This window comes from Channa argus, chromosome 22, assembly GCF_033026475.1.
Source record: "Channa argus isolate prfri chromosome 22, Channa argus male v1.0, whole genome shotgun sequence".
In the NCBI taxonomy this organism is placed as follows: domain Eukaryota; kingdom Metazoa; phylum Chordata; class Actinopteri; order Anabantiformes; family Channidae; genus Channa; species Channa argus.
In genome coordinates this window covers 10,275,001-10,301,425 of record NC_090218.1, presented here as the reverse complement: position 1 = coordinate 10,301,425, position 26,425 = coordinate 10,275,001, and the positions used below count along the sequence as shown (strand labels likewise).

Below are 26,425 nucleotides of genomic sequence, written 5' to 3'. Positions count from 1 at the left end.
TGGAGGAAAAATGGCAAAATCATTCTTTAAATATCCTTGTGTTGGAACTACAGTAGACTTGGACAAGATATTCAAAACAATTTTAATACATCAAAAACAATACATCGGAGGCTTTCAAGGCCTAAAAATACAAAAAGACATCTTGGCGTTTCCACTACCAATGTAAATAAGTCAGATTTAGTACAAGAGCGCGCTCTGCTGGAGGGAAAGTGATGCTGTACAAAGCTCAGCCTACAGTTTGTCCACAGTGTTTAAGTCTGAGGCTGCGAAGCAGAACAGGAAATTAAAGCAGGTTTATTCAAAATGTAGCTTTCGTTATAATAAAGTTGGCACATACACTGGTTGAACATTTCATTTGAACGCTGCTGCAGTAACACCTGGGGGGGAATTTGCACAAGGACAAACACAATGTATCGCTTTAAGAAATGGCAGAATTTTTTTTTTCTTCCTATTTTGTTTGTGTTTTTTTTTGTTTGTTTTTTTTACATAAAAACATAGAAAAGTTTAATTATAATAGGCAATTCCGACATGTATAAAACTTTACAACACACTGCAATATAATAGTACCCATTTGGTCTCAGATTAGTTCATGGAGCTGAAAATTGTTTAAAGGAAAATAAAACATTAAAAACAAACGTCTTTCCCCACCAGCTAAAGCATATGACCTTAACAAAGCCCATTAAAACGTATACAAAAATGAGAAACGTAATTGAAATGATTGGTATAGCGAGATACTGACAGCCTCAAAAGTGCCTAAAAGAACTCATGCAACTCAAAGAGGAAGAACTCTATCATATATATATATATATATATATATCTGAGCCTTCTTTTACCTGCTGTTAAGTCCGTCAAAGGAGCTGCACAGTGTTTAGAAAAATGTGGGAATGAAATGAAGCGGTAGTCAACACTAGTTCATAAAAAATCTCCCTCTTAAGAGCTGAGGTTCTGCTGGCTGTTGGACTCTGGTCCCCCCTTCATGGCTTAGTGGTGTGGTCTCACTGACTGATGAATGCTGGGTGATGTACTGAGTGATATTAGAGGTGCGATGGTGAAGTGTTAAAAACAGAGGGAAAAAAAATGAAAAAACAACCAAACACGTTTGTTGCCATGGATCCCTAAATGTTCCAAATTTCAAAAATGTGCCACGTTAACTTTTACTGCACAGCCTTTCTGCTGATGTGGTTCATTTAAGTAAGAGCTCATTTGTAAAACAGTTCATGATTGTCACCGAGGTCACAGCATCAGCACCAGAGGACCAATGAGTTATGGGCAGAACTGTGTGGTTTGGAGCTTGGCGGGTCACTGTCTCGGGGGGGCTGGACCCTTCCTCTTCCAAAGGAGACGGTTTAGCCCCAAGGATGAAAAATCAGGTGCATGCAGATGCTCTCGATCAACATCCAAATCAATAATTCCCTTGGCGATTGTATCAGTATTAGGATTTAACTGAAAACAAAACACAGCTGTTTAGATTTCTTTTTGCACATGTAATAAATTGATCCCTTTTTGCTCTTCTATTATCTTACACTCAAAAGGCTAATTCACAAGAGCAGGCTTGTAACAATTTGGTTCATAAACTATTTATACAGTCTGGTATAGTTTGGTTCAGATTTTGGTTCCCAGTGATTGGAGAGCCACCCATGTGGTGAACATGATGTGGTGATATAATAATCGTGTGTCAGGTTGCTTAAGGAAAGTAGATCAACTGTGAAAGAAAGCATGGGATGAAGCTGAGCTAGAGCTTCATGGCTCTGGAGAAAGCTGATCACTGAGTTTCTGTTAGCACTTTAGGAGAAAGTCCTGCGGCCTTGGCGGCCGACAGCGCCGTCGTGGAGCAGTGCTTGCCGGACAGTTCCAGGTGCGTGTGGGTGTGTTTGATTGTGGGCTGGCGGAGGTCACTGCGCTTGCCAATGGACTGCTCCCGGGGTAACCGTGCGTGTGAACATGTGTGCGCTGGCGGAGACGAGGCGAGGCGTGCTGACGGGGAGGTGGGCGACGGCGAGCAGCCTGGGGAGGGGGGGCGCTGGTGCTGGTAGAGACGGTGGCGGGCTGGGGAAGGGGAGGGGGGAGAGTCTATAGCACTTAAATCTGAAGAAGTTGGGCTGGGGCAGCCTCCTCCTTGAAGGTAGCGAATGCACTTCTTTTTCCTCCTAGGAACAGTCAGAGAGAGTTATCTGTGAATAAAGTGTGGATGGTAAACGTCAGCAGGCGTCAGTGAGGATGCAGCATTTACACTGAGCTCGATGAACAGGGAGACACACTGAATGGTCATGATGAAGTGCAGTAGCCTTCGTAACTTGGCTACTATAAGAGTAATTGTAGGACAGGTTCAGGGTTGGAACAGTGCCCATCCTGGTTTCGCCCTGGTGGCCTGTGTCTTGCTAATGTTGGAATCCATCCCTAACCTCAACGTAAAGGCCGCAGCTCATTGTGGATTTTGCCCACGATAAAGCAGTTTAGTGAGTTTCTGCTGCTTTCCGGAATTGGCTCTATTTGCGGTTTTAATGACTCTGAATCCTACATGCTTGCTTTGATTTCCCTGTGACTGGATGACTGCAGTTGGCTCTTAACCAGCGTAAATCCGAATTCAATTCACCGACTCTAAAAAATGGCCTCATTCAGCTTAAAGCACCCTTCTTCTTCTTCCCGGTTTGGGGGCCCACGGAAACTATGGCTGCTAGGGGCCGTGGTCACATGAATAATGGCTTGAGGCTGGTCATCACATGCTTTTCTACATTTCCCCTGTTGTCACATTACATCACATCTCTATGGTGAAATCTGAACTGTAAAACATCGAGACGCAAGGTCAGGACGCAGAACCTGCTCACAGCACCACGCAGCAGCCGAACACTGCGTAAAATCCGAGCATCCAGTCAGTTTTTTGGGCCCAATCCCCTGTTCTGCACTAAACACGCTGCATTTGTCAACCAGGCAAACAGCAGTGACATGCTGTGCTTTGCGAGGTGTTATACTTAAAAGCAGACCTGTGTACCGCTGATGGCAGCATCAAAGCAGTTAACAGGATCCCAGATCATTACCAGAATATGATATGACTCACCAGGTTTAACCGCAAGGAAAGGCGCGAGGCCATATTTAGACCGAGAGAGGCAGGAAGAGTGCAATAGAAAGTCACTTTTAAATGTCAGACGTCACCATCAAAAGGCGCCTGTTACCACAGTGCATGAATGGAGAGAGTTGAAAGCAGATGGGCATGAGAACGGCGACAAATGCAAAAGCTGCAAGGATCGTGTGTGTGTGTGTGTGTGTGTGAGTTTTGGGCTGTGGTGATAAGGATTTGCTCTAACCACATTCACCCCCCTTTGTTCTCTCAAACCGAAAACACACACACACACAGAGTTAGATTTCCATGACGTGACAGCGGGGAAGACGATGGGGTTGCTATAGTGCTGGGGTGGTAGAAGCTTCTTGTGCAGAAACACACAGATTCCCACTCCGCAGCCCGGCTGTTGACTTGTCTACTGTAAATCGTGTGCTGACAGGCCCTTCTTCAGATGACTTCTACTGTGAGAACAGTGCAATATTGTACTGCGTTATTTCAGAGGACAGACAATGAGATTGTTGTATTTGAGAAAAACTGTCTTGCATCAGTGCAGCTGCAGTAAATAACACTTACTTGATCCCTAAATGAAAACGTCACTGTGTAAAGCAAACTATAGTTTACATTTATTCGATGATATAACTACCAGTGGTGAAAGAAGTAACTAGATCATTTACTTACCTGAGGAACAAGGTACAAAGGTATTAGCTCAGTTTTCAATCCAATTATTGTTTGAATTTCTTCCCATTGTGCTGTGAATTTTACACTTGGGGATCCATAAAGTTTTACAGTGTCTTGAAAAAGTATTCATACATAATTGTGAAGTGAAAGGAAAAATGTTAAGTGGTTTTCAAATTTTTTTTTTTTTCCAAATAAATATCTGAAAAGTGTGATGTACATTTGTATCAGTAAATCGAGTCCACCTGTATGTAATAGAATTAATGGGAGAATTAACTTTTAGAACTATTAGTCACAGCAAACCTGTACAATACGTTTGAAAACCATTTCTCATTTTCCTGTCACTTCACAATTATGTCCCATTTTGTGTTGGTCTGTCACATAAAATCCCAATCAAACACATTTTCAAGGGTACTGCATTTTATACTATGAATCAGATTCTGAAAAGTAACTAGTACCTAACGTGATCAGATTAATGTAGTGAAATATGTAAAAAACAAAACACAAACTAAGTGAAGTTGAAGTATGAAGTAGCCAGGAAATAGAAAATTTCAAGCACAGTATCTCTACTTCCGTACAGTATTTGAGTATATGTATTTAGGTACTTGCACAAATAGGGAAGACGACCACTACAAGTATTAAGTGAATGAGTCAATCTATGAACTTTTGCACTGCGTTAGCACTCGAGCTTAGATATAAGGGTTGGAAATGTAACTTTTAACATCAACTTTCTTCTGAGGCAGAGTTCAAAGGAATTTACGTCAGTTCTGAACTTGGCCCGAATTCTGCATCGAGTGTTTCCTTTTCAGGGATGTCTGACGTCTGATTGTTTTGCCACAGGAACTCGTGTGAATTCCTAAACCCGTCAGAAAATATGAAGTTTCCAGGAACAAAATAGAAGCCGGCATCTTCTACTTCTCTAACGTGATAGGTTTGTGTTTTCGGCCCCAGGTAGCTGCTCTACAGACACGTGTTTTTTTTTTTTTTGGTTTTTCTACTGATGGGTATTTCCCCCCACAGTCACTGTGTCGTAAAGGCACTGCAGCCCCTTTGACCTTTAAGGTGAGACACCACAGGTGAAAACAATGAATCCTGAGAATATTCTGTCATGTAGCTTGTGTTTTTTTGGGGGGGATGTTTTGACATTTTCTGACAATGTGTCTGTACTGCATGTGTTCACGACTGTGTTACTACACATTTATGGCTAGAACTGTTCTTTTTGCAGAGCAGGTTAGTGATGTACAGCATGCAGAGCTCAGGTTGGCCTTTCAAACACTGATCCTAGGTTGAGCTTGCCCTGAAGCAGCCAGAATCTCATTAGCTGTCTCCATAATCACAAGGCGGGGCTTGGTAACCTCATTAAGTAGGTAAAGTCAGTAACAAAACCCCAAAGAGAGGGTGAACTGGGGGGAGGAAGATTATCATCACCTTCAGAGCAGCTCTGCCTGTGAGAAATGTTTGAATAGCGGCGACAGGAGTGACGCACACACACACACACACACACACAAACAAATGGTGGGACGGGAGGAGAGGTGGGGAGCTTGTTGCACAGCAGCGGAGGGAGTGAATGTTTGGTACACACCTGCAGGGACCGCACCAGTCCGTCTGTTGGTTGAGGCCAAAGCGGGCGCGACATTTCTTAGGAGAGCCTGGGTCTGAGCGCAACGAGTGGAGCGGCATGCACAAGAACAGAGAGGGACACGCAAAAAGAACCACAACAAAGAGGAGGTGAAGAAGAAAGGGGGGGGGGGGGGTTAAGAGGGAGAGGACAGAGGAGAGGAGGGACAAAGGCCGAGGACGACAGAGGAAGAAAGAGACACCAGCTTGTCAGGTCAGGAGGGAAAAAAAAACAAAAAAAAAGCACCAAACAGAGCTGGTCTGTGCAGAGAAAGCCATCAAGTCCAACTGTTAGTAGGAAGTTACAGCTCAGCAAAACAACAAACCCCAGACAGAACATCCGACGCAAACCTGGCTCCACATCCCTCATCCTGCAAACCGGCTGTTGGGACAGCGCAGCCATGCTGTAAGGTTTCACGAGCTTTTCAGCCAGAGACCAAGAGAGACACTAAATACTACTTAGTTCTTGGCGTCTTGCACATTTGTTGTCAACTGCACAGTGTGTTCAGGCCGAGCACTGCTCACTAACACATCTCCTACCCCCCCCTTACACCAATAAGCTGAAGGTTTGCATCCTTTAGCTTTGTTCTAATGTGAGCTAGTGCTGAAGTGTTGGCCTGGCCACTCCTGCACAATGGTGGAAGACTGTGGACGACGCCAAGGTGATCACTTCATTTCTTCAGGATAAGAGAGGGAAAATCGATTTAACATTGGGAAGGAAAAGCAAAGAGCTCAGATGAAGACAATGTTTTAAACACCGGGGATTAAAATGTTAATAATTGGGGTTACGTGGAAAGCAGAGTGGGTGGGCGGTTTGACGTTAGAGGCACATCCTGCCTCAAACACAGCAAGGATGTTGTTCTACAGAGCGCCAACGCAATTTCAGGGCCAACTGAATTCTCTCAAATACTGCACAGTTGACGTTATTTTGTTTGTTTCCTCAGACTGAAACAAGGTGTCTGACGTGGGAAAGAGGAAGGGGTTCGGGCAGTGGGCCTTTACCTGTGTTGGAGTCCTGCTGCTTCTCCCTTTTTCTCCTCTTCTTCTTGCCCTGTTGGTGAAAAAAAACAAAAACAAAAAACAGGCAACAAAGAGATGAGTGTGGCTCAGCTGTCTGAAGTGAACTACTAGAGATTCACCATCAAGGCTGGAAATGATTCGTTTTTGACTGATGTGTGAACTTTGTTTGCTTTGTTTGCTTTTCTCTTTGTTATTCAGGGACTGAGACGTCAAGTTTGGACATTCTCATCTTTTATTCACTTTCCCACTTAGCCTTAGCAGTGACTTCCTGCATGTTTCCTAGGTACAGTTGGGTGAAAAAGTTTGCACGCCTTCATTTCAATATGGTAAAAACATTTATGGATGCAAGCTTTTGCTCTAATTTTCATATTTATACTATACCTTTTTATAACGTTCTTGACCATTTTTAATCACTTCTGACGATGAAGGGGGGGATGAAAAAAATGCTCCATGAGTGTATAAAAAAGGTATAGTAAAAATATTAAGTTAAATTAGTGCAAACATTTGCCTCCAATCTCGATAAATGAATTAAAAAAACGAGCTTTAATATCAGATGATGGAATATTTGTACTGGCTGAATGTCCATTAAACATGTTGACGAAAAAAAGTAAAAGGATGTAAACTTATGCACCCAACTGTACCTGCATAACGTGCATTCAACGTCCCTCTGTTTCCCTTATACTGAAATAAATCCCTGCTTCTTACTGAAAACTCCTCCAGGTGACCTCATTAAGAGCAGATGTTCAGTTCAGATGATGTCATAGGGAGGCGCAGGTTGACTAAACCTACGACCTCGGAACTGTGATCAACCAGCTAACATCGGACGACATCATTTGAACTGAAAAACTCCTCCAGATGATTTTCCCCAAGCGAGAAACAAAGAGATCTTAACACAAGGAAAGCAAACACAAGTCTTGTGCCAGTCGTTTAAATGTACCACCCAAACTAGGACCATAGGCAGAAAGTTAAAAAGCAGTGAAGTCTCCCTTTAACATATGCAACGTGTGCCCACTTTAATCTGAAATGTCAGTTTGAGAGATGTTAAATCTCTTTTGAGTTCAAAAGTACAAAGTTAAGACCAGTAAACAGGCAAACTGCTTCAGCACTTCACAAAAGGCAAAGAAAAGCTAAAGATAAAGAAAAACCAAGACAATACTTTGCAGCAGTAACTGCAAACACCATTCATGCATGAACTGTCGTGGCCAAAGGTAACGGTGGAAAAGGAGACGGGAGACGCACCGGAATAAAGCTCTGTATGTGAACATTTTGCTAATTAGCCTCGATCCAAAGGTTCTGTCACACTTTCCTATGTCCAGGCTGATGGCGCTTGTGCGACTGTTGAGGTAAACATCAGAGCTGTTCACACAGATCTGCTGATGGTGAAGCGAGGCCTCAAATTTGAGTGAAACGAAGGATGTGGGCACAGACATCTACACCTACGCTTCGATGTGTCTGCCCTCCTCGGCTCGCTGTCAGCCTTGTGTCTATGTGGTTACAACAACTCCTCTTGCAACTGCACCTTGTCTGAAGCTTTGTGTCTGTGGGCGTGTTTCTGTGTGTGTGTGTGTGTGTGTGTGTGTGTGTGTGTGTACTACGCGGAGGTTTTTCTCGCCACTCAGAGGAGAGACCCTCCACAGCTGCGGGGGCGATATGTGGAACTTCGCTTCCTGTTTTGCTAGTGGCTCCACTGACTCTCTTTTGTTTTTTTAAAACCTTGGGAGGAGAGCAGAGTGTGCAGGGCAATGGTGGAACAGGCGAAGATGTATGTTCAGTCTGGACGACCTGGATGATTTATGTTGTTATATGTTGTTAATTTGTTTTTGCATCAAAATATAGATGCGAGATAAAATACAGAATTTCAACTTATATTTCATATTATGTTAACCTTCATATGTAAAGCAAATAGAATATATCATCTTTTTGTATCAGATGACTCAATACTATTATAATAGATTATGATATAAGACTTAGTTGTTGCTGTATGTTGCCCGTCAGTAAGCCACCAAGGCTTTTAGATTCAGTGTTCAGAGTATGAACGAAGCGAATTGTGAGGCCTCTAAAAAGCTCCATGCATGCAGCAGTAGCTTCTACACCTATGATCACAGTTTACTAGAGCTCTGGTTTATAACATTTTTTTTTTTAAAATTGAACAAGTTTTTAACTGTGGTCTTTGAACTAACTTTCTATAAGTAGGCTCATTAGGACTTTTATTGTGAAACATCTGCACAATGGTTGCCAGTGTGCTGCTCCGTCTTTTTCACAATTTCTTTTAAAATTAAAATAAAAAAAAACAGAAAAAAAAACAAATGAAGAATGACACTAGATCTTAATCGGTGCCCATGAAGCACTCATTCAGATGTTATGAGTGCGTTATAAACCACAGCCCAAACAAAATGTCACCATAACTCGTGAGCCATGCCTGCCCATCTGCAGAGATCAGCTCAGTGTGATATGTAGAAACAAGACAGCACAGCAGAGAAAAAGCAGAAAGAGCTTTCTAAAAAGCAGCATCTGCTCCGACCCAAGCCCTTAATTCATTGATCATTTTCTTACAGGAAGTCAGCAGATATTCCTAAATCTGTAAAACAAATAACTAAGTGCAGTGTCAAAAGGCTGTTTGATATGCAGCTACACCAATATGATGCCCACAAAATCAAATAGGATCTAAACAGCTAAATGAAAAACTGAGGCAGTGGGGCCAGCCATGCAGCCCTGCTCTCTGTTAGTTTGAGCAAAACGGGTCGATTTATACCTCTGTGTGATTCAGGGTTTCAAATACAACTGTCTTGCAGTCATAACCAATGGCAAGAGTTAATGAAATGTAGCCAGAACGAACCAATTGTTTTTATTTTTTTATTTTTTTTTTGCAGCTGCTGTTGCTTGCGTGCCGTGTGTGAGTCACGAAGATCTTTTGGAAAGTGCATGCAGACTTTGCACAGGAATACCCCGAAAACCCATTTCATGCACATACTCAGTTTTTCCAGCACAGAGGCATAAATCCACCATAAGACGTGTCCCTACCCAATCAGCTTTATTCTTTTCCCCTGCGACCCCGCTAAGGCCCGCCTCCTGCAAGAGTTCAACAGCACACTGACAAATTAAAGGCACACAGCAGCCCAACACATCAGACTGACAGGCATGCACCACACAATGGGTTGATGTACTTCATTATTAAATCCATGCTATAAAAATTCAAGTGTGTTGCTGAGTTCTCAGTCTTTTGAGTGACAGGTCTGGGATCCAATAAACATGGAGGTTTCATGAGGCATTAGCAAGCAGGTGATGCAAGTCACTTCTTCACCTCAGGGCAACAAATAGAATCAAACCCAGTTCTGGATCGGTGAGCTGATCCGGTTTTGTTTTTCAATCTGGCCGTTATTTACAGCGAATCGAACCCCAGAGAAAAGAAGGCACAGTGGTTGGACACAGTTCTCGATGTTGGTTTAACACATTATCATTGTCATTATTATTTTCAAATGCAGCTTTCTGCATTGTACGTTTCCTCATCACAATACTTATCAAAGTAGCTGAAGTTGTTTTTGTGTTATTTCTATTTTATATAGGAATTTAAAAATTATTAATGTAAATATAATATTAACAAAATAACATTTGCAAAACAAACACTGTAGTTGAATAACTTGTTACAGGTTTTTAATTTAAAGAAGTTTTTTGTTATTTGGAGTGTTTTTGTAGCTGTTTACTAACTTAACGATATGTGTTGACATGTTACTATGTTACTAACTGTACGGTAACGTAAGAGCTCTTCTATTTGTTATAAGCTCAGTGTTGTAACCATAGCAACCACAATGACTTCTTTGCTCCAGAGTTAGTTCCCACGACAACCCGCCTATAAAACACAAAACTTTTCCATTACTGTGCCTCATGCTAATGCTAAAAAATTTCTGTCTTCGTGGTGATTTTTTTTTTTTTTTTTTTTTTTTTTAAATCAGCTCAGGAAAGTTTTTTTTTTTTTTAAAAGCTAATGGGAACAGTCAGTGTGGAGGAAGACGAATAGTAAGAGCAGAAGTCCTTACGTAGTTGTCTCTGGCGGACCAGGTCGGGTACAGCTGCATGTGGAGTTGTCTCTCCTTCCTGGCCAACTCGTAATACTTGGCCTGTTCCTCCCGGGTCAGTGCGTGCCACTGGACACACACACACACACACACACACACACACGAACGAGTGGAAAAACAAACAAAAAAAAGCATAAGAGAAAATATGTTAGTGTTTTTGTGTTTGCATAGAATTATGGCACATTATAGCTCTTTATTAATGTTGGACACTGCACCTGAAAAGGTGACAGTTACTGCACTAAAATCACCAATATGTCAGCTACCTTCAGGATCGTGAACACTGTTGCTACCAATCAGAGCTACTCATCACCAAAGCAAGTGCAGATCTTTATCTTTAGCAATGCACATGAGATGTGATTACATTACAATTAATGTAATAAAAAGTAAAACCACAAAATGCGATAAAAAAAAAATATTATGAAAAAAATGCAAGACAATGAGCCTTTTAGCTCACGTTTAAAACCAGATACAGAAGTAGTGACACAGACTGGTTGCACATCCAGACTCAGTTCTGCAGAAAAGGTTCTGCTTGTGTTGGAAACGGTGCCTCAGGCCTATGAACTGTATGAACATTTTCATGTCATTCTTCAAGATCCCACAGCTGTCAAGTCTGGGTTGTACAATCTCAGTAGCAGCAGTATGTTAGGAGAACAGAGTTCAATTTACCACAGTCCTCTCATGTTCCTCATGTGTGAAATAACAGACTGACCTGAAAACAGGATTAGTCTCTGTGTGTGTGTGTGTGTGTGTGTGTGTGTGTGTGTGTGTGTGTGTGTGGATCCCTCACCCTGCGTCCCAGAATCTGGTTGATGGCGGCGCTCTCCTTTAGCGTGCACTCTGCGATGACCTTTGCCCTCATCTCCTTCATGTAGAGCATGAATGCGTTAAGCGGTTTCTTGATGACTGGCTTCTTGGGCTCCTTCTCCCGTTTAAGCTCCATCTGCGGCTTCCTGATTGGGGAGGGGGGGCGAGAACAAGTACGGGGAATCAGAAACTGCTCCACCGTCACCTGACTCCTGACCTGACTTTGCAAAGTGCCTCGAGGCCGCTGTTGTGATTTGGCTTTAAACAGCTTTGTTTCTATTTTGGTTCATTTATTTGGGCCTGAACCTTAACCTCATCAGTCAGAACACACCCATGTTGTGCAGCTGTTCAGAATCATCCGAACTTAATGTTCAATTCTAGTAGATTTCAGTGCGATCCAAAAAAAAATTGTTTGTGTGTGTGACGAAAAGGTGGCTTTGACAAAATAACGCATGGAACAACTGAGTCAAAACTGTGTGTATTACTCCAATGCAGATGATGGTGCAGGGGTTATTCTGGCAGAGCATTTAATTTCCTTCAATGCACATAAAAGTCTCACAGCGGTTCTCCTGTCTGCCTCTCACTGACTTTCTAGATACTGACTGCACTTTAATCCATAAGCAAACTCGTTTTGATCCATCCGGAAGAAACAAAGTCGCCAAACTCGTGCGTGTCTCTGAAGTCAAGTAATTATTCACCTTTCATTTTACTATTCTGAAATCTCTGACAATAAAGGTGTTTAACTGTGAAAACTATAAAAGTCATTATTCACTTTCCTCTTTCGGTAGACTGCCATCATCAATTTAATACCACAGAATATTAATATCTTGACACACCAAGAATTTAACTGACAATATTCTTACTTTTTAAACTAAATACAAGACATTTTAAAATGACTTGCATCTTTATTCTAAATATTATAGGGTTTCATTCACAACTTTACTCTGGAAGGTCTTTGGTTCCTAACAACAACAAGAACAAAGTGTTTTTTCCAAACTTAGAGCTGCTCCAGGGAAATAAAAAATTGTGAAAACAGAAGCTTTTGGGTTCATTTAAATGCACATTTTCATTTAATTGTCTTTTTGTAAATTCATTGTTTTTTCTAAGCTATTAAAATAAAACCCTACTTGAAGTATTTAAATATTAATTTGCATGTAAATAAGAACATAAGCAGTACTTTTGAACACTACAAAAGCAAAATACACAAGCGCTGGGTATTACTTACACATACATGCCCCTGTCATACTGGTCATGCTCCTGTTTGCCTGAAGGGGGCACTATGGCCGGGTGGGGGATCCCCGTAGGATGCATGCCTGATGGGCTCAGCATCAGAGAGTGGGGGAACCTGGTGGAGAGACCAGAATAGAGACGGGTGGAGGAGGACAGAAAAAAACAGGAAAGAGTCAGTCAGTTGAGAAAAATGTGTCGAGGAGCAAAGTGGACGGCGAGCGTCAGAGCAGGAGAAGCAACGGGACTGGAAGCACGAAAAGCAAACCTGAAAATTTAAAGTCCCAACACAGAACTCCTGTTTGTGAGCAAAGGTCAAATTACCAAAGATTACTGGAAGTCGGTGTTGATGTTGGAGCTTAAAATGTGTGATCTCATTTTGAGATGGATGCCTTTGTGGCCACTAGATGGCGCCCCTGCTTCACTGACTGAGATGATGGTCGCTGAGGAAACAAGTCCATCTTCACTGTCAGCAAGTCTGTCAGCATCTGCTGAAACCACTGAATGATCCAAATCCATTCATTTAGTGTAAAAGACACAATTTGGACGATTTCACTGCCAGACATTTTTCTCTGACCTCCCTGTGTCTGTTGGAACCTGCACAGGTGGGGTTTAGTGCACGTGGGAAATGCATCGGTAACCACAAAATGAATGCAGATGATGCATTTCCCCTCTGAGCCTGTGTTAAAGGGAGGATTTCAAAAGATCCAAATCATGGGGTCGATGACAACAGCGAGGACAGAATGTGTCATTTTGGATTCGGAAATTTAGGCCTTCGCACAAAAATCGACTCCCCACCCACGTGGCTCGACACAGGCCTAAAACAATGCCCGTGGCTGAGGCCGTGTGTTTGAAACCCAGCAGCCCAAGCTGACCAACAGGCAAAGCAGCACGGTGTCCGTCACGACCTGAGATCCCTCTGGGGCAGCTCAGGTTGAAACTAGAGCTGTGGCTTAAGCAAATACACTCTGCTGCAACTCATGGAAGAAACACAATGACTGCTTCTTTTTATTGCCTTGTGTTGTGGAATATCAAGAGCGCACACACACACACACGCACACACTCACAAAAAGAAGCAATAGTAGGAAAAAGCAGTGAAGCCCTGTAGACAGTGTGTGTCAGCCTTTTGTTTTCTGCAGCTTGTTGGGGCGAAACACTGAAGTTGTCCTGTTTACAGCACACGCACACACATTTTTTCGTTTTTATTTTAAACAGCAGCTGCCCAATGAAACACCATGGAAATGTGCTGTAAACAGGAGGTGAGGATGCACGGCGTCGCTCGGCTCTCGCCTCGCCGGCTTCTCGGCCGGGACCGGCCGGCCCGTCTACGGTACCTGGAGTAGGAGGAGGCGCTCGTGAGGTTGGAGGAGTAGGTCTGCCTGAATCCACAGGGGGACAGGCCAGGATAGACGGGCTGGCTCTGCCTGCCACAGCACAGCAGAGAGGAGAGACCACGCATTTTAGTTTTACACAGCTCAGCTTAGTTCTTTTTCAATCAGATCATAGAAAGGGATTAACACTGAAAGACTACAGATGCTGTCTTGTGGAGAAATAACAATTGTTTTGAGTTTCATTTGAAGGGGAGTGTTACATTAAATACATAAAATCATGTTACATTTGTGTGTGAATATTTTGTGCATGTTTGGTCTATTTTTAGTAAATTGATGACAATTTTTTGATTTTTTTCTTTGGCAAATCATTGTTCACACATCCTTTTTCAGCCATTTTGCATCTTTTTGCAGATGTTGTGCATTTGTCAAACAACTATATCATGAACACTAACTCCTTTAATTAAAGTTATACTGTACGCATCAGCCTTCACACCGCTGCACTGTTACTTATATAAATAAAACTGAACATCAGAACCTGTGAATTTAGAAATTCTCCTTTACCCTGAAACCTTGTGGTTTATGCTTCTTTGAGGGTTTTTTTTGTTTGTTTTTTTGTTCTTGCACTGCTCAGTGATCCCTGTGGTGAGTGTGGATCAGCCCCGTTGACAGCTTGGTGTCAATACTCGGCTTACCGGGGAGCAGAAGAGCACACACTCGCACACGGTGGGAGGTCGAGGGTGGGGATGGGATGGAAGCAAGGGCCTTTGATATGTAGAGAACCTCACTTCTGCCCCCTGAGAGCCAATGCAACCGCCACCCCCTTCTACTGCTTCACCCTCATGTTTCACCGAATGGACAATGATCATTCACTTCATCCTCTTCTTCTCCTCTCACATCCGGGAGGCAGCGCTACACGTACAGTAAAGCGCCATGAAGAGATCGGGAGATCACTTGGCCCGGCTCCTGCTGTACTTCGGTTCTAACTGATTGCACACGAGGATAAAAAAGCTCAGATTTGTGCAGACGGTAGCTCCTGGGCGATGGCGTCGCTACGCTCAGACTGAAAAACAAAGCCTGTGTGAAAGGCGTGACTGGACAGAGGAATGCTGGGAATGCAATGAAAAGCCAGTCAATCTGCTCTAGTGTAGAAGTCAGAGCCTTGTGCCTTTCATTTCTTATACTTTGACCACACCTGACAACAAATTAATCACATGTCTCCAAATAGATACTTTCAGTTTGACAGTGACAGTAAATGACAGAAACACGGAATAGCTGTCACGTAACGGTTGTGTTTATGGCCTCATGAAGACCTCTGACTGCTCTCCTGGAATTAATTTAAAAGACCGATAAGTGCACTTTCATTGTGTCGGGGAACAAACACGACTATAAACTGTGATTTTTGGTTTCACTTTAATACTTATTGGCCAGAATTTGATCCGAGTTCTGTGGCAAATGACATTTCACGCTAATCTGACCATCGAGCTCCCACCATTCTCCCAATTCCAGCTGCTCAATGATGCAGGACGATGGAGACGTGCTCTGACTGGGTACCGCCCATCGCTGAGACCAAGCAGAGTTTCCTCCCCACGTCCGACCAACGGGTGTGTGAAATCACAAAGGTGCACATGGCCTAAAAGTGCCAGTGCACTGCATCAGAGGTGGAAGACTCTTAAAATCACAGTCACCTTTTTTTTTTTTTTTTTACTGTCGGCTTTGATATGAACAACAAGTGTAACACCACGTGCTTTATAACACAACGTCAAGCCCAACACTCTGCTTCACGTCACACCACTCCAGCTCTCATTGCACGGCGTTTTTTTTCAGCGATGCTCCTTCTCCCAGCAGAGCTGCATCCTCCCAAGCAACAAGATGCATTTCAAATGATTCCCCGACACCCCGGGGGGGGGGGGGGGGACACACGGAGGTGGTCACAGAGGGGGAAGGAGACAGGAGAGGAAACAACAGTTTGCCATTTAAGCACTCATTCTCTATGTCCTCTGCTCCTCCTGCTTCAACAATAGCTGATAATCTGGGTTGAAGGAGATTAGCTGGTAATAAGACTCATGAAAATCCACAGTGGAGTGTTCGTGTCTGATAAGATAAAACGTCTGTAAATCACAGACTCTGGGAATATCTGTGCACGGACAGTTTGTTAGCACGTACGCCATCGCGCACGCGCGGCCTTAAGCTTCCGCTGGAAAACCTTCGTGACATTTGACGCAAGCTCCTGCAGGGGATTCTGTCCAGGCACGGACACCGTAGGTTGTAACATATGGATTTGTGTTGATTTTTAATTCGAACGATGTCTGACATTATGAGTTCACAGTCAAGCAGCTTGACATCGACTCCAAAATTGGGGGGCAGATTTGGCCGTTTTTGAAGATGCTTTACTGCTACTATTACTATTACAACTGCTGCTGCTGCTGCTGATGAAAAGCTGCCAGGTTTACGGTTTGCAGCAGTTCATTTACAATCTACCCGAGTCTGCCAACTTTTCCCAGAGTCCACCACGTCGAGGACCCCAGCAAGACGCGGAGGGGCAGCACGTTGCCCCTTTCTTTTCTCTGTTTACTTGGCATCAGCATGCAGCTCTAACCACATTAGGTCTTCATGCATCGTTTGATTGCAGCCAGGATACTCACGCGCTCAAACAGACCTTAAACACTATTTGGGTTGAGGTTTTAATTTACATCTTGCAGTTGTGCACATTTCTGCAGTTCAGACCCGAAGCTGCAGGTTCAAGTAAAGGATCAAAGGAGGTGGTTTACATGATGACAGAGGCTCAGGTGAGCTCCTCCGACACCTGTGACGTGTGCACCATCATTAATCAAATCGAAAGCCAGAATGGGAGGGTTAGGTGTTACATTAGTTACATGGTGACGCTGAGAATCCCCCCCCCCCACCCCCACCCCCCCCCCACCCCCACCCCCACACACACACACACTCTCACACCAAACCCCAACTCCTGGTTTGAACTGCTGTTACTGCTGTCACCATTTGAGTGTGTGATGTTTTTGTTTGAATGTCAGAAAGACGTGTGCTGCACTCTGCAGCCTTTCAACCACGCTGCAAACTTAAACGTTTAAACGTGGTGCCGCTCACTCGTGCTCAGCACCAGGCTGCATTCACACTACGGGCCTGTAGCGCGCACCCGATGGATCCGGCACCGATGTGCAAACAACCCCCTAAATTGAACTGCATGCACGAATCTAACTTTATCCGCCTCACGTGGTCACAAGGGCAATGCGACCTGTCATTGTGCTTAAACACTGTTCTGTTGGAGCACACTGGCAGCCACATGGTTAGAGCGCATGCCACATAACCGCAGAGCGTGGGTTCAGGTCCAGCTCAGGCCCTTTTCTGCATGTCATTTCCCTTCTCTTCTCACATGTTTCCTGTCATCTCTTCACTTAAAAAAGAACCGTCAGAGGCGTAAACAAATTCTATGGCTGAAAATAGAAAAAAAAAAAAGGTTACGATGTTACGTCCAGTTTTTCCTCTGGTTTTAATTTCACCGGACTGAGTTGTTGTTTGGGACCAAATATGGAAAAAAAACTGCTGTAATGTGAACATAGACTTTAATAATATTTGGTCTGAAGTGTCACTAGTGCTGAAAAAAAATTATTTTTCTTAAAGACCAAAATGACACCAAATTCTGTCAGACTGATTTCTTTAGTTTATGATCATCATTTAGGTCTCAGGCCAGAAGAGTTTGTCAGTTGTGGTCTTAAAACTAATTTTCATAAGTTGTAATTTCTTCAAATCAGCCGTACAGCAGCTGGACAGAGTTGGGCTCCTTTAATGTTCGGGAAGGAATGTGAGTCAGTACAAGGTCATCACAAGCACACAAAGGAGTGTGTGTGTGTGTGTGTGAGAGTTAGTGAGTGAGTGACTGACTCACCAGCCCATGGAGGGAGTAATCTGCCCGACACCGCCTGGAGGGAGGGAGTAGTACCCCGAGAGGTCCTGGGACTGGTGTCTGTGAACGCCTGCAGACACACACACACACACACACACACACACACACACACACACACACACACACACACACACACACACACATTAACAGCACTGTAATGTGTCTCTCCCCTCTTGTCCTCGTACATGTTGTTGCTACAAAGAGTTATAAGTACACACACACCCCCATTAGGTCAAGTCAAGCCTACCCCCCCCGACCCTCAGTCCTCTGAGCCATTATTAGCCTGGGAACCTGGTGATGGCCTTTACACAGGTCACACACTCCTGTTCCCATCCTATTACAGCGTGTGAGTGACAGTGTGTGTGCCTTATGTATGTGTGTGTGTGTGTGTGTGTGTGTGTGTGTGTGTGTGTGTGTGGGAGCCTTTGCTGGGAGCTGATGTTGCCAGCTGGTTTCACTGGTTTACTCTATACAAGTTGGAGGCTGTGTTAAACCCCCACCCCACCCCACCCCTCCCCTCCCACACACGCAGGCTCGGGCAGACACACACCCAAACATGCACACAAACAAACACTCTCCATCCCCTGCTTTTAGCAACAATGTTTTCCAACAAAAGAAACACAGACAGCTCGACTCTGTGCCGTCACACACCAGTCATCCCGTCTCTCTCGGTGCCCTTCAAAGGAAGTCATTTGTCAACAGGCAGCACCTAGCACTTAGCGCGGCCCGGCTGCTAACCTGTGTTTGCAGCAGAGGAATGCTGTGGATGACTGTAATTAGGCCGCGGCTCCGGGCCTGTTTCAGGACCCCGCGCCGCTGTAAATCTCAATGACAGGAATGTGACTGAGTCAGTCGACCTATCTCACCCCTCTGTCTGTCCCACCACGCCCTTCGTCCTCTGCCCTCCTCCCTACCACTACTCAGGCTCTCAAACACTTTGTCCCCCCCCCCTCCAACATCTCCTTTGCCCGTGCTCCCATCCAGCTCTTCATCTGTTCCCAAACCGTTTCGCTCACCCTCTCCTCCTTCCCACCCGGCTAATTTCCACTGTCGTCTTCCGTCCTGTTATTTGTTTGATGTCCCTCACCAGAAACTCAGCTACAATTTCTTATTTAATGTTTAAATAATGAGGTTGGTCCAAAGAGACACCAGCTGAAGCTTTAGAAGGTTAAATCCTAATGAAACAGCCGGTGATGCTGTAGACCTATGGAGCAAAGCAATATCACTGCTAGTCGATAGGAAAGCAGCTGAGGGCTTCAGCGAGCAATGCCATTACAAAGACAGCACAAACGGAGGTAGAAGGGACTCGTGGTTCTCTTGTCCCTACAGTAACATCTTCCGTCTGTTGGAAGTCTGCATGTGTCACAGTTACATCATGGAGGAATCTTCTCAAGACTTGTAAACAACACGTAGGAAATGTTACCTGGGTAAATTCCACCCAATTTAAGCACAAGGTTTACCCCAATTCATTCCACGGAGAGCCCTGCACACAGACACACACACACACACACAACCAAGTGACTCTCGGAGGTTTGGTTTCTAGTTCAGAGTTTTGTCTGCAAAGAGCAAAATCACTTGTTAAAGAGCCCTCGTACATACGTGAAAGTAAAAATCCTAATTACTAATGATGAGTCAGAAATTATTTTTTTTCTTCTTTAAAACATAAGGTGCATTTTGGCAATAAACGAATAAATTCTGATAGATGCACACTAACACTGACACCTGGTGAAAGCTACACAGTAAGTTTTTCAGAAAACGGCATCTGCATTTTCAGTCCATTCATTTTGGAAGAATTCAGCAGCTATAACATCATGATTTGTTCTCCAACACACCAACTTCTCTTCTTCTACTCGGCAGCAAATAGCACGAAGGTGAAACGGTCCCTCTGACATAATACTTTTTCATGTGGGGGGGGTTAAATATGCACCCTGTGGCACAGAAGACTCTCAGGAGCTGTACAGTCATGCCTCACAGATAAGATCTGGAACTGAACTTCTCACCAATTCCCTGAACCTGCACATCAGCTACAGCAACAAAGCGTTTCCCGTCTATGTTAAATGCAAAAGTTTGGGTACTTTGAAGCTTATCTGAATGCTACAAGTACCTCAATATTAAGTATTTTAACATGCGTACAACTGTCTTTTTCCATGAGTTACGATGTTTTGATGAAACCACCACATCACGCAACTAATAGAAACAGTTCCTACGCCGCAGGATTCGTCTTAAATACAATGTAAATTTAGGAGGGACAAACTGAATTTAGCTCCAAGGGACAGTCGAAGTTTCAGACGTGTGTCAGCTGAAGCGTGACGCGGGTTTATTGTGAAACATCTTGTCTAACTGCATTCTGGGTAAACTGTGATTCAGCGTGTGTGACGAAAAGACACATTGTCACACAAATATTAGGACTTTAATTTTATATGAAGACCAGGTTAAAAAAAAAAAAAAAAAGAGATTTCCTTTCATTGCTGCACACACAGCAAGAGTGACCGAAACACTCAGATTAAATCTTAGTAACTCAAAACTAGTCAAAATATTCGTGATCTTAACAGGTAAACATATTATAAACAATCAATGGTAATAATATACTATACACGATACTGAAATGGTGAACTTTACATCCTTTTTCGAAATCACCCGTGTTCCCTGAAATGACTGTATGGCTGTCAGCACAAACAAACAAATCCCAAACACCATGTGCAGATTTACTTTAGCCGTTAATCACATTTGAATGCGATGGAAACATGACGCGGTTTTCTGTAAGTCACTTTTTTGACACTATCAGCTCTTGTTTGTTGTTGGGAAACGTAAAGGGGGAAATTAGCAGCAGTAATGGGGCAGTTTTCTTTGGAATGCCCCTTTTTAAAGCGGCCGTCTAATAACAACTACTGCAAAAACTATCTCACGCTCTCCATGTCTGCGTGTTGGGAAACATCAAAGGGAAACCATGTGAGTCAAAGCAGCACTGTGTGAGCTTGCTGTCAAGAACGTGTGCATCTTAAAACAGACTGGATCCGAAATAGTAATCCTACACTTATGAGCTGCGGTAGTTCTAACCGCTGAGAGTGAAAGCGCTGCAGCATCTGAGCCTTCAGATGACTTGACAAGCAGCTTGTGGGGTGCACATAAAAGAGCCCAAGACCAGAAGACACTTTGTAGTGTTTAGTTACAGTAAGGACAAGCAGTGAGGACGGGGACATTTTTATCAAGTGCACAAAGACTTACTTTGGTTCACAGCAAACATCACATTAATAGTAAAAGTCTATTTTTGTTTTTTTGTTTTTTTCTATACAGTGTAAAACGACAGATTACAAAACCAGCGTCTAATATGACTCTGAATTTTTGTCTTATTATTCATCACGTTTCATTTCCAATACACACTTTCTTCTTTTTTCATGTTTTTAACGAGAGTGACTCACACTCTCATCGTCAATTTAAAAATGTCAGAGGAGCCGTAACGTGAGCAAATATCAAGACCGAAATTTACACATTTAAATTTGGCTTTGAGTTTTTTCACTTTGCATTGCATGGTGAGTTTTGCTGCATTGGCTTGAGTCTTTTTTTTTTAGCATCTTTGCAGAACTAGTTTCTGGCCTTTTTGGACCAGAAAAAGGATTTTTAGTGGAGCTTTTACTGTGAGATCCATGTTTTTTAGCACTGTAGAACAGACACACAGGGATCAGGGAAGCTTAAACAATCAGCGGTAGTAGAAATACAAAATGTAATAATTAGGAAATAATTAGTGCTGGCTAAAAACTAGATGTCAAATTAATGTAGCACGTTCAAAAGTACAATATTTTCCTGTTAACTCGAGTGAGGTAAAAATAAAATACAATGGAAATACTCCAGTGAAGTGACAATACTTCAATTATTTACCTCATTAGAGGGAAATAAAACTATTAAATGAAACTAATAAAATTACAATTAAAGTCACAATATTCTATCTATCTATCTATCTATCTATCTCTCTCTCTCTCTCTCTCTCTCTCTCTCTCTCTCTCTATATATATATATATATATCTATATATCTATATAGATATATATATAGAGATCTATCTATATATATCTATATCTATTAATACAAATGGGTTGTTAGCAGAGACACTTCGACATATAGCCGTGACCGGGGATCCAACCACTGACCCTGTGGTCCATGGACGACTGCCTTATCAACTGAGCTCCAGCCGCCCCTAAAATTTTATGTATTTAATTTAATTTATACAATATATATATTTATACAATATATATACACATTTACACAATTAAAAAACTACTTTGGAACTTCCTGTAATTGTGTATATTATAAGCTTTTACCAGTAAACTGTGTTCAGCTGCAGAGTAATAAAACTTGGTATTTGCTCACTAACTTAGCGGCTGATTCTGTGCTAATAAATCACCAGGTCACTCAGAGTGACTTTTTGAAAACTGTATGCTAACGGCTGGTACACAGACAGTATTTGTAAGCAAATGTTGCCGGCGAGCAGAGTTTCTGCCCACTTTGAGTAAAAGTCAGAATCAGTGAAAAATCTGCTCAGCTTGCTGATGCATGCTTAAAGCAGCTACTCCGCACTCTAGTTTCACACGTAAGGCTCTAAAACCAGGCAAGGGGACATACAGTAAGTGTTAATCCTGCACATGACAGCGTGACATCTAGCAGACAGCTTTCACTTCTGCTTTTTCACGCTGTGTGTTTTTTTTTTTATGCTCTATTGTCCGAGCCAACAGTCATATCTGAACAAACAGTCAAAGCCAAGTGAATCACTTGTTGAATGCAGTGTTATGGTTGACAGGAGAAATGACTGAACTGACCAACCAGCTGGGTCGCACAAAGTTAAACAACCCTACATGAGGATGCCACCTTACATCATTTCAGATTAGTGATAAATCATCTGCTCTTTTTTTAGATGAAAAGATATTATTTATATGATGATGGCTTTATTTTATGTCACTGAATATCTTCGTGTAGCATTTCAGTGATGTTTCAAAGACAAACACAGCCGACTAACATTATTGCCAATGGAAAGGTTTAATTGCAGATGTGCAGAAACCGTGAACCTTCTGTCTATTTTGGTCTTAGCTCAAAAGTGAGATGCTTTTCACTTCTAGATAAAAATAAAATGGCAAAAGTGAAAGTTGCAAATATTGAACTTAATCAAAAGGAAAAAAATAAAAAATACCACTGGTATTTTCCTAAAACATTACAAGTGCTAAAACTTAGTTTGTCTCAAAGATTCAAGTTTTGGTGTTTTGGAGTTTTTATTAAACTTCGATACCGTTTTCATATCCAACACGCCTAACTTGCCCATCTGTTACCATGGAAACATCCTTGCATCCCTGTCACTGTAAGACTCTTATTTTCAGTCTCCTGCTGCATCAGTGAGGTGCTGATGTAAAGCAGGGCTCAGGTGTGACAGTGTGAACCTGCACGGTCATGTTTTGTTGCTGCACTGCAGCTAAATTTAGAACTGGGATAAATATGGATGAACTGTTGTGAACGCTTTTAAATCCGGCGTTGCCACATTCAGCTCAGGTTCAGCTGCCACTTTAGGACGAACTGACAAATAAGGTGCAACATAATGTCCTGAGAGAGCAGAGATGCAGACAGGCTTTTTAGTTTGGATCTTTCCCTATAAGGGACGATTAAAGCAAAACTGGGGCATTCAAGAACCTGAAATGATGAAATTGACTTTGACACTGAGATGTGTGCTGATGGAAAAGACAGAAAGTAAACTGTGCAGTGAGAAGCTCAATGCACAAAGAGGGGCCTTAAAAAAAGAGCAGCAGCATCTGCTCCCTGCGGAAATACAACCAAAGTTCACAATGAAACGATTAATAAGGCAACAGGTGATGAACACTGAGCATCATACAGTTTTAGTCTTCATCAACATGCAAGGGGTTAAATCCCAAGCACCTCCTGTCCACATGTCCAAGTGTCATTTAGTAAGACACGGGACTGGATCTGTGTGTGTGTGTGTGTGTGTCTCTCTAACTTGTAAATCTCGGATGAATATTAATAACTTTTAACACTAATTGCACAGTGGCCACAAAAATGCCGTTTCTTCTCTGAGAAGCCGGAATAAATAAACAGCTCTCTGAAACTTGAACATTATTACTTGTATGAAAAGCACCGCTCTGTATGTTGCACACAAAGAGCATTTAAACCCGTGATTCCCGACTTGGTGGGTTCAAAACATATCAGAGGGGTCTCAAAATGATAAATAGAGAAGGATGAAAGACATCTCAATTGATTGCAACCACTGACAGGGCATCATAAGTAGACGCTGCTGCATTTTAACCTTGGGTCATGAGCCTCAGTGGTGCAGGAGGACAAAGACCATTGTGCTGCAAAGTGACATCACTGATGAGGCAACAGCCGCCCTGTGATGAGCTGACGAAGGATACGAGGAGCAAGATGTGTGTGTGTGTGTGTGTGTGTGTGGAAATGCAGTCAGGATTCAGGTGAGATGGTGTGAGATAAGTTATGTGCAGCAGCCAGGTGTGAGCTGTGTGTGTGTGTGTGTGTGTGTGTGTGTGTGAGGGGTAAGAAGCAGGTGGCTCAGTCTGTCATTAAGAGCTGAGTCACTTTGTTGGCCATGGAGACACACACACACACACACACACACACACACACACAGAGTACAGACCAGACAGGGAGAGCGTGTTTGTCGGAAAAGGGGGATTTCCAGGCAGAGCAGCGCAGAATGCCTGAGGTCAGACTCCGTCTAATATCTAATCAGAGTCAAGAAGAGTCTCGTCTCCTGTTTCTTCACTCTATTATTTCCTTCTCAACCTCTTCCTCTAGTCCCGTTTTTCCAAGTACAACTTTTTCATCGTCCCTGTCAAAGTTCTATCATCTTGTTCTGATTCAATCAGAGCTTTAAACGCAGCAGCTCCGATTAGTCTCATCTCTTCGCTGGTAGTTGGGTTTAATAATTTGTAGCAATAAATGCCTCTGATTAAATCTTCAATCCGCCCCCTCTACCTTTGTCAATCATCAGCGTTTTACCCATCATGTTTCTTGAGAAGCCCTTGTATTCTAATGAAAGTGTGTATGGGTGTGTGTTACAGAGTATTACTGCCTGTAAATCCATCAGCACAACTGCTGCCTACAGCTGCAGGAACATGAAAATATTTAGTTTCTTTTACCCAATTTGAGGAGGAACAATACACAATATGTGTTGAACCCATTCATATGAGGCTCTGCTTGTAACCGTTACAGAGATTTCAGTCTGCGGTGCAGTTTATAATAAACCACAGAAATACATTTGATAATTACCAAATTAAAGTTTCATTTCTCTGTAAATCCACACACACACACGCTACTTCAATTACTCGCTTGCCCACGTCTGTGCTTTCTATTTCCTCCTTCTTTTCCTTTTTCTATTACTCGTACCTACTCTCTCTCTCTCTGTCATATAAATTGTTGGTGACCGCATTAATTTCCAGCCCTGAATAAAAACAAAAAAAACCCCACCAGCTCACCAAAGCCAGAGAGTGCAGAGCGGTGGGAGAGAACCCCACCAGAGAAAAAGGCCAATGAGAATTTCCGACGGATTAGTGTGGTGGGTGTGTAAAGACAACTGACTGCGATGGAGGACGGTGGACTGTAGCTCTGTGGGTAAGGCAGCTGGATTGCCGGTCGCTCTCGGCGTGTCGAAGTGTCCTCGAGCAAGACACTGACCCCTAAGATGCTCCCGGTGGGTCAGGTAAGGAGTCGCAGCCTCCACCGTCGGTGTGCGCGAATGAGCAGCAACATGGTAAAGCGCTATGTAAGCGGCCCATCGACCATTTTCCCGATCAAGCCAGTAATGTGCAGCCTGTTAGTTCCTTTATCTGCATTTCCACCTCAGGAACCAGGGTCTAAAGTGTAGTTCCAGGTCAATGTGGCTCAATGTGGCTCAATGTGGCGAATCTGTCAAACACAGCCGAGTTTTTTGCTCGTTTTGTTTCTGATTCGTCAGAAAGATACTTTGCTTAATATTCCTGGTCGTCGTCCCCCCTTGAGGACTTTTACCCCAGGGAAACTTCCCTGGACCTTAGTTCTTGGGTAAAAGAAAGAAATCAATAAGCAGGAACTTTCTGCGCCCGGTGGTTCCATCCGGTGACAAACTAAATTGACATCATGCAACAAAACAACAGAAGAAAAATAAAAATAAGCATTTTTTTAGATTATGAGTTCGTTTAATCTACACCATTTATCTGTTGACGGGCTCCTGCAGAGAGATGAACACCAACAAACTGTCACAAAGGCCCAATCTGCCACAGCACACACAGTGTTTTCAGCTAATTCCACCACTGTCTGACTTCTCCTGGGGGAAAACGTCACCCTCTGAGGATCGTACTAATTCAGCAGGACCGAGGCCAGTAGTTGGATCAAAGTGTGAGACAGACAGACAGAACAGCCAACACTGCCACCCTTCCAGCCTCGCCTCCAGCAGAGCAGTGTTTAGAACTGGGGTGTGTTTGTTTGTGACTTCCAAAACAGAGCACAGTGTGTGTTTGTGTGTATGCTGCTCGCTAAGGAGAACCTTGTGTGCGCAGCTGCGATGGCTTGTGCGATTGTCACCCTAATTGTTTCCATCTTTTGTGTGTGTGTGTGTGTGTGTGTGTGTGTGTGTGTGTGTGTGTGTGTGTGTGTGTGTGTGTGTGTGTGTGTGTGTGTGTGGCTAGCGGTCCCTTCAGAGGAGCAGGCCACTTCAGA

General features: G+C 43.1%; 1 protein-coding gene across 12 annotated transcripts in view; it reads right to left on the bottom strand.

Annotated features, from left to right (window-relative positions):
- Window positions 1–63: 63 nt before the first annotated feature.
- The window catches only part of tcf7 (transcription factor 7), a 64,543-nt gene continuing 38,181 nt past the window's right edge, over window positions 64–26,425 (bottom strand). For 2 of the 12 annotated variants that reach the window (XM_067491379.1, XM_067491384.1), the window contains 9 exons: window positions 17,707–17,794; window positions 13,809–13,898; window positions 12,473–12,592; window positions 11,231–11,393; window positions 10,405–10,512; window positions 9,392–9,439; window positions 6,353–6,401; window positions 5,316–5,388; window positions 64–2,147 (listed from right to left, as the gene is read on the bottom strand). In XM_067491379.1, coding sequence (XP_067347480.1) covers window positions 1,763–2,147; window positions 5,316–5,388; window positions 6,353–6,401; window positions 9,392–9,439; window positions 10,405–10,512; window positions 11,231–11,393; window positions 12,473–12,592; window positions 13,809–13,898; window positions 17,707–17,794 — 1,124 coding nt within the window. In that variant the 3' untranslated portion in view covers window positions 64–1,762. Of the gene's footprint in view, window positions 2,172–5,315; window positions 5,389–6,352; window positions 6,402–9,391; window positions 9,440–10,404; window positions 10,513–11,230; window positions 11,394–12,472; window positions 12,593–13,808; window positions 13,899–17,706; window positions 17,795–26,425 lie in introns of all 12 variants that reach the window. The other 10 variants (XM_067491385.1, XM_067491380.1, XM_067491382.1 and 7 more) reach the window with 10 other exon arrangements.